Consider the following 19,114-nt stretch of genomic DNA (forward strand, 5'->3'; position numbering starts at 1 on the left):
CATCTTTTTACTGTCTGCCCTCTTTGCCAGGCTTTGACAGCTGCATCTTTCAGGTCACTCCTTTCTATCACCAAGACTTAAATTTCACCACATCTACCCTATTGATCTCCAGCCACATATTTGTTTTATTTTCTTTATATCTATCTATCTATCTATCTATCTGTCTGTCTGTCTGTCTGTCTGTCTGTCTTTCTATCTATCTATCTATCTATCTATCTATCTATCTATCTATCTATCGTGCTGGGGATGAAATCCAGGGGCTTTCTACCTCTGGGCTACACTCTCAGACCTATTTTATATTTTATTTGGATACAGGGTCTCACTAAGTTGCTGAGAGCCTCACTAAGTAGCTGAGGCTGGCTTAAACCTGTGCAATCCTTGAGTCTCAGCCTCCCAAGTACTGGGATTACAAGTGTGGGCCACCACACCCAGATGAAGCTCATTTTTTTTTATGTGGGTCTGGGGATGGAACCCAGGGGCATTCGCCCTCTGAGCTACACCCTCTACCCTATTTTTTATTCTTTATTTTGAAACAGGGTCTCACTAAGTTGCAGGGGGCTTCACTAAGTAGTTGAGGCTGGCTGTGAAGCACAATCCTCCGGTCTCAGCCTCCTGAATGCTGGGATTACAAGTGTGTGCCACCATGCTAGGCTTGAAGTTCATATTTTAATTTAACTTTTTATTTGCTTTTTGGAAGTCTTCTACACTAGTATGTCAGTTTTATGAAAACAGAGTTTGTCTTTTTCACCTCCTATTCCTAGTATCTAGAAGAGTGTCTTGCATTCATTGTTTGCTGAATGAATGAATGAAACTACCACATTGATTATGGATATAAAAACACAAACACACAAATTATTTTTCTATGTATGCCTCCTATTCTTATATAATTATTCAAAGTATATCATGTCTTTGAAAGCTTGAGATCAAATTCTTAGCAGAAAGTTATCAGGGGGCACCTTTGCAATACCTTTCAGTATATTCTAATGAGAATTCAATTTCATGCTTAGACTGAAAAACACGATCGCTCTTTGCATAAAAGTCTGTGAAGACACACAAAGGATGCCAGAGCCCGTGTGTAGTCAAACATCCCTGCCTCGGAGATCAGCGGTAGTGAGCTGAGTGGCATAAAGCGGAGGCCCAGCGGTCACAGTAAGTGCCTCTATCCTCAGGTGTACTTACAGTGTGGGCTTTCTCGGGCCCCAGTTCTCAGCAGAATCCTGGCGATGGGCACGTTGTTGGTCATGATGGCGATATCCAAGGGCGTTAGCCCCTCGCTGTTGGGCGTGTTGAGGTCCAGCTCTCCTGGTGTGTACTGGCACAGGAGCAGCTGTACAGCATCCATGTCCTGCTGCTCAACTGCTTCGAACATGGCCTCATTGCCCTGGAAATTCTGGAGGAGAGTAGAGGTATGCGTTAGTACAATTTCCCGGACCAGGGTGCCTTTGCTGCATTGCTATCCTGAATCGTAGAGATTGCTTCAGGGGCTATGTGCCCACTTCTAAGTGGATAATTGTATAACTAGGGTTTATCCCAAGGTCTCACAAGTAAACACTGTGTCAGATCTTCCCTCCACCTTTCTTCTGGGCATCAAGTGGATGGTCCACTTAGATACACGGAGACAAGACTGTACTGTGTAGAAGGACTGTTCTATAGGCATGCACAAAATCAACTCTGCTCAAACCAGTCTTCAGCGGCAGGAAGACTGTTTGATAGATCATCAAAAGGTGATGGCACAGGCCTGTAATCCCAGTACTTGGGGGGCTGAGACAGAAGAATCACAGGTTTGAGGTCAGCCTCAGCAATTTAGTGAGACCTTCAGCAACTTAGTGAGTCCTTGTCTTAAAATTAAAAAAAAAAAAGCCTAAATAGTAGCTTGGAGGTAGAATGCCTCTGGATTCAGTTCCCAAACCAATCAATCAAACAAACAAAACCCTGCCAAAAAAAAAAAAAGGTATTCTATGAAAAAAGCAGTATATAGTCAAATAACTAAGTAAACATTGGTTTAAGCCAAGTCATTCATCTCATCACCTATTGGAGGACCTCTCAGGTTCTTTAATAATTTGAATCTATATTTTATTTTATTTTATTTAGCTTTAACAACTCCTAGAACAGTGTTCTTCAGAACAGTCAGGGTAATGCCAGCCCAAATTTGTTTTGTTTTGTTTTGTTTTTTAGGTACTGGGGATGGAACCTAGGAGCATTCTACCTCCGAGCTACACTACCAGCCCTGATTTTTAGTCTTTTTAAATTTTTAAAATTTATTATTATTATTATTATTATCATTATTATTATTATTATTATTATTATTATTATTATTATTATTGGTGCTACTGGGGTTCCTGGAAACCCTCCTACCTCCGGGTTACACTCCCAGACCTATTTTTAGTTTTTTTAAATTTGGAAACAGGGTCTCTTAAGCCAGAGCGGCTGGCTTCGAACCTGCGCAATCCTCCTGTCTCTGCCTCCCAAGTGTGGGGATTACAAGCGTGAGCCACCACGCCCAGCAGTCTCTTTTAATTTTTGAAACAGGACCTCACTGAGTTGCGAAAGGCCTCGCTAAGTAGCTGGGACTGACTGCCAACCTCGGGTCTCAGCCTCCACAATGCTGGGATTACAAGCGTGCACCATCACACCAGGCTCAGCCCAGATAAAGTGAGCACAAGCCATTTACTCACGGCTAGCTTGGTGTCAGAGCACACTCTGCTTTTGCCCTGCTCTCCCTTGCCCCCACCTCCCGGTGCCACCATCCCTTGTCTGGATTGTGGCAATGACCTGTCAGTTTCTGGCCTTGCTCTGCTGCAGCTCAGGCTCCAGATGGTTACAGGAATAATCTTCCTCTAGTATATAGGCTGCATGTCACATCCTTATTTACAAATCTCAACAGCTCCCCACTTCTGGAGGGCTGGAGCCCCCATCCCTAGACCCCTTGGTGCTCGAATTCCACACTTTCTTAACCCAGAGCCTCAGCCATTACACACTGGTACTTGTGAGCCCTGAAACAAGGGTCTCAAGTGGCAGTGTCTGGGGAAGGTTTTAGTGGCTTGGTGGCCAATTGTTTAGGGGACCTGAGAGGGCCAGAAGTTGAATATTTAAGAATACTAAATCACCTATAGAAAAAAATGCCTATGGACAACGTGGCTCTTTCAAAGGACTAGTAATAAACAAAGGAGAAGTGTTCTGGAATTTTATCAAGTCCATATTTCTGAGCTCATGGAAGAAGACCAATACATACACTATTTAAACTTCCCCCTCACCCCTCTACTGGAATTGAACCCAGGGGCATTCTGCCTTTAAGCTACAAACTCAGCCCTATTTTTATTTTTTTAAGTTTTATTAATTTTTTATTTATTGCATAGTGGGGATGGAACCCAGGAGCATTCTACCTCCGAGCTACACCCCCAGGCCTATTTTTTATTCTTTATTTTGAAACAGGGTCTCACTGAGTTACAAAGGGCCTCGCTAAGTAGCTGAGGCTGTCCAAGAACCGCGATTCTCCTGTCTCAGCCTCCTAAATGCTAGGATTACAAGTGTGCGCCACCATACCCGGCTCTCTATTTTTTAATTATTGAAACGGAGTCTCATTAAGTTTTGAGGGGCCTCGCTAAGTTGCTGAGACTGGCCTCGAACCTGTGACCCTCCTATTTTAGCCTCTCAAGTACTGGGATTACAAGCATGCACTGCCATGCCCGACACTACTTATACATTAATCTGCTAACTTCTCCAAGAGTTGCTTGGTCTCTTTTTGGTACTGGGGATTGAACTCTGGGGTATTCTACCTTTGAGCTACTTCTCCAGTCCTTTTTTTTTTCTTTTCTGAAACAGAGCCCTACTAAGTTACTGAGGCTGGCCTTGCACCTACAATCTTCCCATCTCAGATTCCCAAGTACTAGGATTCTAGGTGTGTGCCACACACCTGACTTTGTTTGGCCTTTCAATTGTTGAAATATCTTTGATCTTGCCCTAGCACAAGGGTCACTTGATTGGCACATGGAAGATCTTCAGTGATCAAACGTTTAGGAGAACAGCTTTTACTTTCAGTCTCATAAAAAAATCAACTCTCCCCTTCAGAGGCTGCTGGAACTTGAGGAAAAATAAGCACCAATTATGTAAAGGTGTGTTTTGACAATAGGAGCCCAAGGGTTAAAGCTATTTTAGTATGCAGTTCTCTTTGCTGCAAGACAAGATGCTGAGCAGGGAAATGTTTTGTCCACAATCCGCTCAACTGAAAGGCGTCTGATGCTGAGGCCACAACTTGGACACAGCTGAGCCCTCCCAGACGATGAGATTGAAACGAGAAAATGTATTAGAAAATGAATGATTTCAAAGTCAAGTTGTCACCCTGTCCGCGGCGTGTATGTGTTTTTTGGTTCTCAGTATTTCTAATTTCTCCTGTGCTCTATTGACTTTTGCTCTTACATCATTTCCGCCTCCAGCTTTTGTTCTCAAACTCTGTTTTGCTTCTATCTGGAAAGGCCAGGGCTCACTACTGTTTGGAGTTCAAAGAGATGGAGCCATCACACCCTTGCTGAGCAGGTTAACATCATGCCCTTGGCTTCTACCCAGGGCCAATATAGAAAATTCCCAAATGAAAATGTCTTTAATATCACCAGCTCTACTCTTTGCTATCCATGACATCTATGCAGACCCAATGACAGATCTGATGACTTAGCAACAGGAAAATATTCATTCTCTTGATAGATGGATAGACCTTCAGTTATCACCTAGTAAGATGTTATGGTCAACTATGTTTTCTTCTTTAACCGCCTGGGAGCTCAACAATAAAGGTAGTTAAGTTTTATGTGCTATCTTTACCTAGGTTTTGGGCGTACATATGTTTCTCTCATTCCTCAGATAGTTTTTTTTTCTAGTTCTGTTCTTTTTTCTTTCTTCTTTTTCTTTTTCTCCCTAGCCATTATATGATAAATATGTGTTCTTTGCCTGGACTCTGTTGTGCATGCTTTTGAGAAGCATGTGGAATACTCATTAGAAATAAGTAAATAACAGTAATGCTATTATTTGAGTGACCACTGGGGTTCTTAGCCTATTTAATCTGAGAATCCATATTTGCCAAACTGCTATTTTTTTTTTTTTTTTGGTGGTGGTGGTACTGGGGTTCCTGGAAACCCTTCTACCTCTGGGCTACACTCCCAGTCCTATTTTTTATATATTTCTTTTTATTTGGAAACAGGGTCTCTTAAGCCAGAGAGATTGGCTTTCGAACCTGCACGATCCTCCTGTCTCCGCCTCCCAAGCACGCAGATTACAAGCGTGCGCCACCTCGCCCGGCAAACCGCTATTTTTTGAGATTGGTTTCTTTGTTCTTGTAGAGAAAGAAAAGTTCAAGAAAGGAGCTGGGCGTGATGGTACACGGCTGTAATCCCAGAATTTGGGTGGCTGAGATAGGAGGGTCATAGGGTTAAGGCTAGCCTCAGTAATTTAGGAAAATCCTGTTACAAAATAAAAAAGGCATCAGGGTATGGTGGCGCCCATCTGTAATCCCAGTACTTGGCAGGTTGAAATAGGAGGAACACAGGTTCGAGGCCAGCCTCAGCAACCTAGTGAGACCCTTACCAACTTAGTGAGATCTTACTTCAAAAATAAAATAATTTGGGGGTGTATCTCAGAGGTACAACACTCCTGGATTCAATTATAGTACTACAGCACAAAACAAAACAAAAAACCAGTAACACAACAACAAAAATAAAACAAAGGCAGGGAGACAGAGCGCTCTAGGTTTAATTTCTAGTACCAGAAAAAAAAAAAAAAGGAAAAGGAGAGAAGTTAAGAAAGAAATCTCTTAATCACTCAGATTTTTTTCTAATACCACAGATACGCACAGTCCTGCCTTGCTGGACTCGATTTCAGCATTTATAAAACTATAAAGGTATTAGCTTCAGAAATATTGTGGATCATCTTTGAAGCTCCTTAAACCCAAACATAACTGAGTAAATCAAACTGACAGGAGAAAAAAAGAGTTTTGCCGTTACCACGGAGGTCTTTCTGAGACTCAGCCGATCAGTTCTTGTTCTGAAATAGGCCTCGTCGAAGGAAGAGTGGCTGCCCTTCAGTTTCTCGGAGAGGTTCCTGTACAAGCGCTTGGCCGCGCTGGGAGACGAGGGGGCGCCGTGTTTTTTCGACTGAGACAGATTTAAATTCTGCATCTGTTGGGTCATTTTCACACGGCAGTGCCTATGGAGAGGGAACAAATGCCGACGTATCATTTACGCAATAGAATTATAAGTGGAAAAATGATCTCATCATCTCCTATAACTGCCTGGAATCCTCATAGCAATGTTACAGCTGGAAGGCCTTTGGTGATCACGTGCCCTAACTTCTTCATGTTTCAGAGAGAAAGGGAGTAAGCAAGTAAGGAAAGGGAGTAAGCGGCCTGTTGATACCACAGAGAGAATTGGTGGCTGGAATGGAAGGATGGCCTCCGTTACTCTATATCCATATTTATCTGCATATGAACACACACATACACACTCACACATACGCATAATATAATAGAAACGTCTGCTCAGTCTTTTGCTCTCACCTGGTAAAGGAAGTGTCTCCATTCTACACCTGAAGGGGTATGCTCAGTCACTCTTGGGCACTTTCTGTTGGGGCTTCTCTGCTTATCTGTTAGATAATGTCGGTTGGACAAGGAAGCGTGTTTCTCCTTGTACGTCCCCCCTCCTCTTCGAGGTGGTGGTCACATCATGAACTCAGCTGTGTTCACTTGACGTCCTATCCCAGTGTGCAGGGAGGGACCTGGAGGATTTGCATCTCTAGGACCATTCCTGCTCACTTCTGATGCCTGGATAGAGACTCCTCCCCACCCCGGGGCACTCTCTACTGGTGATCTCCAAGCGGTACTTGACTGATGTTTTTAAAACCTCTTAACAAGTCCCCAACAAGTCACACGTGAAGTCAGTTTCTTCTCGGAGATCAGTTATACCATTTTTAAAACCATCCCCTCTATCATTTCAGGTATTGCTATCAAAATATGTATGCTGCCAAGACTGTGGCCACTTGGGGTGTGCATGCGTGTGTGTGTGTGTGTGTGTGTGTGTGTGTGTGTGTGTGTGTATGTTGTACAAACTGAATGAACAAATGCACAAATGAAATCACTAGCTAAGATACTAATGTGCAAAGTGTGTCCTCATCTTCTGCAGCCTCTGGAGCAGGCTGCTGCCTTTTAGCTCTTTCCTATCAAATTTTGGATGGTGTCTTCCATTTGTAAAGCTGCCATCGCTATTAAGCTGTGACCCTTAGGTCATCTCTAGATGTTAAGTTTTTACACCCTTAAGGACCCGCGATATCAAATAAAAGACTTTTATTGATCAAACTCTTTACAGAACTGATTTTGATGATACTCCAATTCTTGCAAGTGAGATTTTTTGTCTCATATACAAGTACTTATCTCTTCTCCTACCATACTTCTATATGATATGTTTCAGTCTTTATGACATTGGTGGAGTTTTTTTTTTTTTTTTTTTGTAGTACTGAGGATGGAACCCGGGGGCATTCTACCTCCAAGCTACACCCGTCCTATTTTTTAGTCTTTTAATTTTTTGAAACAGGGACTCACTGAGTTGTGAAGGGCCTCGCTAAGAAGCTGAGGCTGTCTGCAAACCGCCATCTTCTGGTCGCTGCCTCCCTAATGCTGGGATTATAAGTGTCTGCCACCAAGCCCAGCTTGGAGTTTTTAATAAATAGTTCAAAGTTTTTCTTTTTTTTTGCGGGTCTGGGGATGGAACCCAGGGGCATTTGACCTCCGAGGTACACCCCCTGACCTATTTTTTAATTCTTTGTTTTGAAGCTGGGTCTCACTGAGTTTCAGAGGGCCTCACTAAGTAACTGAGGCTGTCCACAAACCGCGATCCTCAGGTCTCAGCCTCCTGAATGCTGGGATTACAAGCGTGTGGCACCACGCCCGGCTAAAGTTTTTCTACCTGTGGGTCTTTGTCTATTACTTTGTATGTGTAAAATTTTATCTCTGCTTTCATCACCTTAGAAGTGATTATTGATCCTTAAAATATATGCTTAACAGTCTTTGATCTCCTCAGCCAAAATTATCTATTTCTCTATTCAGTCACCCAGCATATGCCTTTAGGGAAAGTATCTTATAGTATTATAATTATTTGATTCACTGTCTCCTCGCTAGTCTAGCTCTTTCTCCAGGGCAAGGATAGCCAAATTTTACTTTTATATATCCCCAATGCCTAAATTGTGCCTTCTTCTAGGTACAAGAAATATAACACAGAATAGGATACAAACTCCCCCTCTTTTACCTACTGACTGCGTGATCTTGGACAAGATACCTAACCTGTCTGTCCTATATTTTTCCTTTGTGTAATGGAGATAATAATGGCATCTGCACATTATTGTTGTGGGAATTTAATATAAGAATGCATGCGAAGAGCTTAGTGTAAAGGAACTCATAGTAGCTCATGTTTTTGTTACAGAAGGTACTGGATACTTTAGAATAAATGAATGCACATGACAGCCTGTTACTTAAAATACACTAGAGGAATACCCAGACCGTTCATTGTTTTTATCATGCTTCTCAATAGCACTCCGTGTCCACTAAGACCAACTAGCCATGGTTTACTTTCACTTCAACAAGTAGAAATCCATCTGCATCGTTAAATATTCTTATGCATCTTACAAGTCTTGCTCGCAACTTCTTCCAAGACAGAATGACTTCCTAGTTACTCTCAGGGTGGTCAGACTCAATCAGACGTAGTCACCCCCATCGGGCCTACCCAGTCTTAGCTATGTTTGCATTTGGAAGGGTGGTAACAGAGCATTGCCTATGCTGTGAACATATATTTTTAAAAATAAATCTTCAGCAATCTTTTAATTTTCACAAAAGAGAAGGGTAGACAATTTGACGTTGCTTCCCTTCCATCTACAAATTCTTTACCTCAGCTTCAGTAGCAGCTACCGCTTTTCTTCTAGTTCACTTATTTCCATACCCACAAAATTCCAGATTCACGTTCAAGCTGGCTCACATGGAGATCGTCTTAACCTCTTTCTTTCTGCCTTCTGTCTCTAGCCTCTTCCTTCAGTATTAATGCCCCAGTTCAAGCCATCTGTCTTGTCTACATCATTATCCTTCCCCAAATAACTCTACATTCTTTTGTATCTCCTACAATGCCCAGGAGTCCAGTAAATAAATTCCTGTCGATTGATCAAATCCCAGTGACTTGCCCTCTAACTGATGACACCTACCCACATGGCTCCTTTTGTCTTTGCTCATCTCCCATCTGTTCCCTTCCATCAAAATAGGTTGACTTTCTCCGTCTCTTTGACTTCCTTCTCACACTCCCCCAGCTGTCCCTTCCTTCCAAGCTATTCTTTATCATGTTTCCACTCTTCTAGCTTTTATCTGTATTATGTTTTCTTTCTTTTTTTTTTCTATATTAAAAGTGTGTCAGATGAGAGATACTGAGAATGACATTTTTTTTTTTTTTTTTTTTTTTTACTGCTATAAAAAGGGACAAGCATTTGAGAAACAGTGTAGATTTGGCTCTGGAATTTGGTGAATCCAAGCATGAATCCTGGGATTTTTACCTACAACCTATGGAACTTTGGATACCTTATTTAAATTCTCTGAATTTATTTAATCATATATAAGTAGATGAGAAATTTCTTGTAGAATTTTAAAGAATAAATTAATCAATGAATAAAAGATACTCTCTTGTATCTTGTAGCATATTGTAGCCACTTGATAAATAGCAGCAGTTATTAAGATCATTCTAAATCTTCTTTCCAAACCGAAGACACCAAAATATATTGCAGGAATTAAATTTTCTTGCTTGTTTTAAACATTGTCTTGAAATCTGATCTTAGGTACTTATGATACTATTTAATTTTTGTATTGATAAAAAAATGTAGGCTCAGATATTTTGGTATATATGTTTATAGTCACATTAATACACAAATAGGAAGAAAGACTTCAGACTAGTCAAGTGAAAGGTGGAATAAATATAAAAATATAAAAAATTTAAAAACAATTAGAAAATTTAGAATAAAGCAATATGGCTAAGATCAAATATTTCTGTGAATGGAATATACTAAAAATTTTACTTTGTCTAATAAGAAAGTTCTATAATTTTTAGAGAACTTTTAAAAATAATTTAAAATGATGTACCTAGATAACGGTTTCACCTAAAGACTAAAAGTAAAAGAATAGACATCAGTGAAAAGGGGAAAAAAAGATAAATTGAAATTAAGAAATCTGAGAAGGAAAAAAGGGATAAAAATGAAGAGTCTCAGAGATCTGTGGGTCATTGTCAAATGTACAACATATGCATAATTGGAGTCCTGGAAAAAGGAGGGGGTAGTCCAGAAAGAATATTTGGGGAAGAAATAGATAAAAAAGGTTCAAATCTGATGAAAAACATTAACTTACACATTCACCAAACTTAATGAACACTAAGTTGGATAAACTAAAAAAAAAATACACATTGAGATATATCAGTCAAGCTGTTAAAAGTAAAAGACAAAGAATCCTGAAAACAGCACAAGTGACTTATCACATACAAAGTATCCTCCAAAAGATAAGCAGTTAATCTTTCATCACAAACTATACAGGCAGGGAGGAAGTGGAATGGCATATTCCCAGTGATGGAATTGAAATAAAATAAAAATCCTACCAAAAATGATTTTCTTTATAAAGCAAAATTACATTTTGATAATGGAGATAATGGAGAGGGAATTGAGATATTGCCATATAAACAAAAACTGAGAGAATTTGGTATTAACTCTTCCCTGAAACAAATACTAAGGGAATCCTTTAGACCAAAATGAAAATACTAAATAGTAACTCAAATTCACATGAAGAAGAGCATTGGTAGGAAGACTACATAGGTAAATAGAAAAAGTATAAATATAAGATAGAGTATAAACACATTTTCTGTTTAAAATTTTCCCTTTTATGAATTAATAAAAATTAAGAAAAATCTATTTATAATAGCATCAAAAAGCTTTGAATTCTCAGGAATACATTCAATAAAAATAGTTTTCTAAAAACTATAAAACACTATTGAAACAAATAGAAGAATATCTAAGTAAATAGAAAAAGATAGCTGGGAGTGGTGGCACCCATACTGGTCGGTAATCCCAGTAATTGGGAGACTGAGACAGGAGAATCATAGATTTAAGCCAACCACAGAAACTTAGTGAAGCCCTCCACAACATAGCAAGACTAACCCTAACCCTAACCCTAACCCTAACCCTAACCCTAACTCCTAACATAGAGTCCTCAAAAATTTTCAGATATTAAACTCCAGCAAGATTCATCCTGGGAAAGCAAGGTTAATATAAGATTCAACCACCATCAATATCAATGTCATCCACTGCATTAAGAGAACAAAGAAGGAAAACTATATGGTCACCTTCTGAGATGCAGAAAAGATAGTTGAATTTAATAACAGAATATCCATTCATTTCTGAAAAGTGTTTTTCAGAAATATAAAGAAACTTCCTCAACCTGATTAGGACATTCTAAAAATTCTATAGCTAACATCAAACTTAACAAGCAAAGATCTAATGCGTCCATCTAGGATCAAGACCAAGGCAAGAGTGTCTACTCTTTTATTTTCAGTTATACTGGCTATCCTATCCAGTGAATCAGGACAAGAAAAATAAATTGGATATACATAGAAAAGAAGGAGATGAGATGGCTTTCTTTCACTAACATGATATGCAAGTTTATGCAGAATAATCTAATTCATGTATAAAAATCTATTTAGGCAGAAATATAACAAAATACAAAAACACTATATACTGAAAACTACATGACATTAATGAGTGAAATTAAAGATCTATCTATCTATCTATCTATCTATCTATGTATATTCATGAGTTGAAAGAATTAAGAAGGCATACATCTTCCAAAGTGACCTATGAATTTCAGTGTAATCTCATTCCAAATGCAGGTAGAAATTCTTGGTAGAAAATTTTAAGTTGATTTTTATATACAGAGAACTCAAGAAATTCACCACTAAGAAAACAAATAACCCAATCAAAAAGTGAGAAAGTGAACCAAATAGACACTTCACAAAAGAAGAAATTCAAATGGTCAATAAATATGTGAAAAATGTTCAGTATCATTAGTAATCAAAGAGATGCAAATCAAAACTACTCAGAGATTTCACTAACTCCAATTAGAATAGCGATCACTTAAAACACAAACAATAACAAATGCTGGCAAGAGTGTGGAGAAGTGGGAACTCTAGTACCTTATTGGTGGGATTGAAAATTAGTGCAACCACTTTGGAAAACAATATGAAGGATCCTCAGAAGAATGGGAATGAATCTACCATATGATCCAGCAATACTACTGCTGGATATCTACCCAAAAGAATAAAAACCAAACTACCAAACTATCTATGTTCATAGCTGTACAATCCACGACTGCCAAAGTATGGAACCAGCCAAGATGTCCATCAACATATGAAGGGGTTACAAAACTATGGGATATGTACACAATGGAATTTTACTCGGCTGTATGGGAGAACAAAATTATGCCGTTTGCAGGGAAATGGATGGAACTGGAGAATATTGTGGTGAGATTAGTCAGTCACAAAAAGTAAAAAATCAGAAGAAGGTCTCCTTAATATTTGAAAGCTAGGGAGAAAATGAGTCATAGGAGGAACTTGAGATGAAGAGGGAGAAACTATAGATGAGCAAATAAGATGACCCAACTGAGGGGGAAGGAAGAGGGGAAGAAGAAAATGCCCTAATGTATATGATGTGCATTCACAAACGTGACAAAGTCACTAAGTCAAACATGAGAAGGAAGGAGCGGGGAGGGGATGGGATGGGGAATGGGGCAGGCCTAAATGAGTGGTGTGTGCATGTATGCCTCCACCATCTTGTACCCCATTAAGATGCACGACTCTAATGCACCAATAAAAAAAGAAAAAAATAAATTTTAAGTATTCTAAAAATTACATAAAGATAGGATCTATAATGGTTAAAAGAGTTTTGAAAAAGATGAACAAAATTCAAAGGCTTATGTTACCTGATTTCAAGATGCTATAAAGCTGTGGAAACTAAGATATGTGGAGTCAATTTAAAATAATTATATAAATAAAGATGATGGCAGACGAATAGAAAAATAGATGAATGAAATAGAATAGCATCCCAGACACAACCTGAGCACACACACTAATTGAGTTTTAAAAATATTTCAAAGGCGATTCAACCAGGAAAAAGTTAATCTTTTAAAAAAGACTTTCAATCCCTACTTCACATTATATACAAAATTTAACTTGAAATATATCATAGACTTAAATGTAAAAGCTAAAACTATAAAGCATCCAGAAGAAAACATAGGAGAAGGTCTATGCAAGCTTGAATAAGAAATATATTTTATAGAGGAGAAGCAAAACTGAAAACCATAACATAATCTGTAAATCTGACTCATCAAAAACTACTGCTCTTTGAAATATTACAGGCTTTTGCATCTCCACTTGGAGACTTGTGAAGGACCTGTGAATATACTTAGAGTCAAGCTGTAGAAATAAGTGTGGCAGTATCCTGGAAAACCCAGGTCCAAAATGGCAAGAGTAGCATGTGGGGAGAGGAACCTCTTCAGACTTACTCACAACCACCTGTTCCCTGGGCTCCACTGTTTGCTCAAAGAGCCTCGACATCCACCATCACTTGCCTCCCAACAGCACTGCTGTCTTGGGTGGAGGGCAAGTTCTGGCATGGTCCTCACTGTGCTTGCTGTGACAGTAGTTGCAGCAGCCCTGGCCCAGTGAGACCCAAGGAGGGTCCAGCTCTACCCTGAACGACTGGGGAATGGAAATGGAAATAAACCGAGCTGAAGAGAGACAAGAGACTGGCAGTAGTCTGTAGATGATTTCTTCTATATTTCTCCCCTGGAGACTATCCTGGGGGCTTCCTGGAAGCCATCACATAAAAAAACTAACAACAAAATGTGTTTTTATGTGAAGCTATGGGCATTTTAGTTGCCAACCACTTTCATTTTTCCTCATGTCTTCTCTCTCTGTCTCTGACTCTGTCTGTCTCTCTCTTTCTCTTCCTCCTTCCATTTCTTTCTCTCTTGGTTCTAGGAATCGAACCCAGGGACATCCTACCTCTGAGGTGTACTCACAGCCCTATTTTATTTTCTATTTTAAAACAGAGTTTTTCTAAGTTGCTGAGAGTCTCACTAAATTTCTGAGGCTGGCCTTGAACCTACGATCTTCCTGTCTCAGCCCCTCAGCTACTGAGACTACAGGCATGCACCACCACACCTGGCTTTTCCTTCTCTCTCAATTCCCTGAGGTCATACCTCTCACTACCCAATAGATCAGCTGCAGATTTTAAGCTTTGTTTTCATAGGCTAAGATAAAGTATAATAATAACCTGATGGAGATGTAAGTACTACTATTACACCTTCATTTTATCAACAATGAAACTGAGCCCCAGAGAGGCTACAGAACTTGTCCATGACCTTACAATCAGTAAACGATACAGCAAGATTTGAACCCTGACTCCAGAGCTTACACACTTAACAACTCTGTTGTTATTATTCCTAGTGTAGGTTGACCTGGCTGCCTGGCAGCTTTTCCCCTCTAGCTCTTGGTTCTGAAGACAAGATTTCATGTCCTTGTTATGAGTTCTGGCACTTCCAGAGTCTATGCTTTATTGGACCTTAGTTGTGGGAATTTCTCAGTGTGTGTGTAATGTGAAAAGTGATCTGAGCCAACTTGGATGAGAGGCAATTGTGAGACAGAGTGTAGTAGAAACAGGAGTTGTAGCCCTTCTTGACAGCTGAGTGGAGACACATGTAGGGAAAGGCACATTGCTGGCTGGGACAATATTGTTCCTCAGGCTGTCATGTGAACCAAGGGACCTTCAGACTTCAACCTGCCTGTCACTAGATAGAGGACAAGGTTGAGCCCTTCTGTTCTCTACCCGCTGTTAACATGACAGGTGCGTCTTTGATTGTGAAAGGGTGGCCGATTCTGTTATAAGGATGACATATAACAGAGTTAAAGCAGCCTTTCTAGTTTCTGTGCCCTTTAATACACATAATATATAAGTATAAATGGTTCAGCACTAAGTTTTGAAAGGTTAGTTGTGATTGCGTGGCGAGAAGAATCAGGACTTTTCAAGCTTTGAAGCATACATTTATGGAGAAGAAGGTGGAAAGATAATTAACATTGATTCTGTAGTTCAACAAACTCATGATGATATCCTCTGTAGCCTAGGTACCCCGTGATAGACTCCGAACATTCACAAGTGTCTCACATAGTGTAACCAACTGTCTTGCTTGCCTGGGACTGATGGAGTTCCCAGGATACAAGACTTTCAGAGTTAAACGGAGAAAGTTTTGGGAAAATTAAAATGAGTTGGTTATTCTACCTGCCTCCAAAAAGCTCACAGGTTAGAAAGGAAGACAACAATACAAATACATAGCTATTATGATAATGTGTGTGTGAAACAGAGGGATAGTAATGCTACTTTGAAGCACTTTTTTGAGCCAGGCAATCTTTAGAATAATGCTTGTCTTAGTCTGTTTGGGCTTCTGTAAAAAATAACATGAACTGGGTAATTTATAAACAACAGGAATTTATTTCTCGTGGTTCTGGATACTAGGGAGTCCAAGATCAAGGTGCCTGTGGGATCCACGTCTGGTAAAGGCTGCTTTCTGGTCCATGGGCATGGCCTTCTTGCTCCGCCCTTACATCATAGAAGGAGTTAGCCAGCTCTGGGGTCTCTTTTGCAAGGGCACTAGCCCTAATGAGGAGGGGTCTGCCTTCCTGAACTTATCCCCTCCCAAGAGCCCCGATTTCTACTACCTTCAACTTGAAGATTAGGATTTCAATATATGAAGTTTGCAGGGACAAACATTTTCAGTCCGCTGCAGTGCCTTTACATGTGTTGACTTCATAAATTCCATAGCAGGGAGTTATTATTATTTTGAGGAAGAAATATTATTAAGAAACCAAGGAATTATTTAAAGGCAGATCTGGGTCTATATTTGAGTTCTTAACTTCTAAATAACTTTTTTCAAGATCCTGAGGCTTACAAGTAGCACAGAAGAGTGAATGGTTGACTTTGTGGGCGATGTGGGGTGATAATGGAGAAGAGGTGATGGGAAATGGGTCAGAGAGGCTAATGCCCGAGGAGTCTGGATGATAAATGAGGAGTTGACTAACAGGGATAAAAGGGGGCAATCCAGGTAGAGGAGTGAGGATACAGTGATGGGAAAGGTCGTGGTATGACTGGTGGGTCAGTGCCGGGGACGGGGAGTAGACATTCTGAACTCTGACATGCAGGGTGGTCCATTTCATCACCCATGCTAGGACCTCGGGAAAGGAATCTGGAGAGGTAACAGGACCAAACTATCCAAGTCCTCACATACACAATGAGAAGGATAAGAAGTACAGACTTGAATCTGTGCATGACAGGGCAGCCTCAGAGGCCCTGGGGTGGTGGGTACACCAATGACCCTGATGTGGTCATTTCACAAGGCACACATGTATGTAAATGTCACACCATACCCTGTAAATACATACAACTAGGACGTGTCAATGAAAATGAAAACAAATGCATACTTCACAAAATTGAGATATGCAGTTTTAAAGAATCACTCTGGTAGCAGCCTGAGGGTTATTTGAAAGGAGAGTTGTGTGGGAACAGTGGTGGAGGATGATCAGATATAAATTTTTTGGAAAAAAAAATCCCATGAGAGCCAGTGAATTTACCTGGAGCTTGTGAAAAACAGGAATGGAGAGTGCTGGAGCAAACTTGGTTAGTGATTGGATAGAGGGGCTGCAGTGATCAGCCCACCTGAGGACAAATTCCGTAAGCCTTGTTGATTGGCTGGGTGTATAATGTTTCCATCAGTAATTTTAAAAGGAAGAAGAAATATAGGAGAAGACTCGAATTTCAAAAGGAGAAGGAGAGCTAGTTTGGTTTTCCACCAAAGACCTGTTATAAAATGTAGATGGCATTGTCTAATCCAAGTATTCCACCACAGAAAGAAAGAGATCGCTTGTCTTGATGACTGCTTACTTTTCTAATTAAGAGTGAAATAATAATTATAAAAAGGTTCTTAGAAAGAAGTATGAAGCAAATAAAAAGTAACTAATATAATAATTCAACATCTTTTGAGGTATCCTTGAGGTAGAAAACTTTCAATATTTTCATTCATGCTATCGGTGGCTTAGTTTGTTATTTCTTGCAAGATTGTTTGTAGTTTACAAAAGACCATAATATGAAACTGAATCCCTAAAAGGGAATTTCAAAATTTTAAGTATCCAACCCTAGAAATGAAACAGTTCTTTTAGTTTGTTTGTTTGTTTGTTTTTACCCTGTGTGCACGCACGGGCATGTGCTCACGCATCTGAGCCTCCCACAACTTCTCAACTCTGGGTACCCTTACAGCTGCTGTTTCCACGTGCAAGAGTGTGAGTCTGATTTGAGCATGTATAAGTTGGCATAGGTCCTATACGTGGATTCTACCCACCCCTGAACTCTTCCTGGGAAGATACTTGTGTATGTGTGTTTATTTGCATGAGCTATTTATTTGAATTTGAGTTTCCTTTGCAGTGTCACTGTGTCCCCCCTCTCACACCCTGCGTGTGACCATGCTTCTTCCTTCTGAGTGCTCTGTGACCCTGAGATGAGGGACACACACAACCCCAGAGCCCCACAGACAGGACACTCTCCTCCGAGGGTTTCTAATGAATGGCTTCTGGATTTCAAGTTTGTGGACACTGATCGTCATCACCTAATGCTCCCTTTAACACAAGGTCATAAAGTAGTATCACATGAATGCACCAACTGATCTTAGTATGAATTCTTTGTAACAACCAGGAATGGGGGATAGAGTTCCAGGGAAGCCAAAGGAATTTTCCAAAGTCTGAGAACCAGCAAAAGTGTCCTACTGTCCTGACACCTCACTAGTCCCATAACTCATAGGCAGTTCTGTCTTCTTCCTGTTAGAATAAAATAGCCCAGTCACATGGGAGAAAAACCCTTCTCTTGTGATTGAGTGGCTTTGGGATCCTCTCCACTAGGCAAAACTTCACCCATCTCTCAGATTTCCTTACTTTGGTTTTTATTTAGAGAATCATGCTGCTCCCTGTTCTAACATCATCCATCTTTGTCAGCACCCAAGGCCACAACTTCATCTGAACAGCCCATGATATACGGCAGATAGAGCGCACCAAAGACATTAAACTCTATGTGACGTTTATATGGACTCAGAGCTCACCAGAGATGGATTAATGTTGTCAAAAAGCCTTGTGGAAGCCAGGCAAACAGGAGACCAAGGAGGCTGGATGAAGGAGGGTAGAAAAGGCAATATCTCCAGCCACTTTTCCCCACTGCCAAGGTGGGCTTATATCTTATTTAGGAAATGAGAAAGTCAAATGAGTATGGGACTTTTGGGAACCCATCACAAAAGAAAACTCAATTATTAGCATCCCTCCCATGGCCTGGCCAGGCTGACCACCAGTACAGGCAACAGGATGCTAACAATATTCCACTTTGACCCAGCACACCCTATCAAACATATATTTTCATGGAATAAAGAAGAGCTGAGAGGAACACAGTTGCAAAAGTAGCGATTGATCAAGGGAATCTGAACGCATGCCCCTCGTGTTCTTTTGGAAGATACCTTCAACATCACAATCAAGAGGTTATTTCAGGGCGTGCTCGCCTGGGGTGGACAGAATGCTGGCATTACACTCCGCATGCCCAGCTGGCAAATGGGATTGAAAGCAGCAGGATGCCTTATGTACTTATTCAGGATTATCAGCAAGACTGGGGCCCATATTTACCTGATCCAACAGGTATTTTGAAGGTAATTCAGGAACCAGACTAGAAAATTATTTCATACAAGAAAATTGCAGCTTATTTCTCACAGAGAATGCTCATCAGTTATGCAAGCACTTAACGTGATTAAGCTGGCTACAAAGAAAATGCCCAGTGATGAGAAGCGGGGGGCTTCCCCACCCCCATCCTTCTCGCTCCACATGGCCGAGTATGAGCTACTGCAGAACACTGAGCAAGATGGGTTACAAGGATCGTCTGCAGCTAACTTTGGAAGATGCAGATTTTTAAATATATATATATATGTAATTTAAGA

At 40.3% G+C, this 19,114-nt stretch overlaps 1 protein-coding gene across 1 annotated transcript in view; it reads right to left on the reverse strand.

Moving 5' to 3' along the window:
• ANKFN1 (ankyrin repeat and fibronectin type III domain containing 1) overlaps positions 1-19,114 on the reverse strand; it is a gene marked incomplete at its 3' end in the record, with an annotated part of 415,223 nt that overhangs the window by 143,740 nt on the left and 252,369 nt on the right. Inside the window, exons 4-5 of the mRNA XM_080712607.1 lie at positions 5,988-6,189; positions 1,180-1,390 (exon numbers count right to left, since the gene is read on the reverse strand). Coding sequence (XP_080568733.1) covers positions 1,180-1,390; positions 5,988-6,173 — 397 coding nt within the window. The 5' untranslated portion in view covers positions 6,174-6,189. The remainder of the gene's footprint in view (positions 1-1,179; positions 1,391-5,987; positions 6,190-19,114) is intronic.

Source organism: Muscardinus avellanarius, assembly GCF_963383645.1.
Source record: "Muscardinus avellanarius genome assembly, chromosome: 16".
NCBI classification, from domain to species: domain Eukaryota; kingdom Metazoa; phylum Chordata; class Mammalia; order Rodentia; family Gliridae; genus Muscardinus; species Muscardinus avellanarius.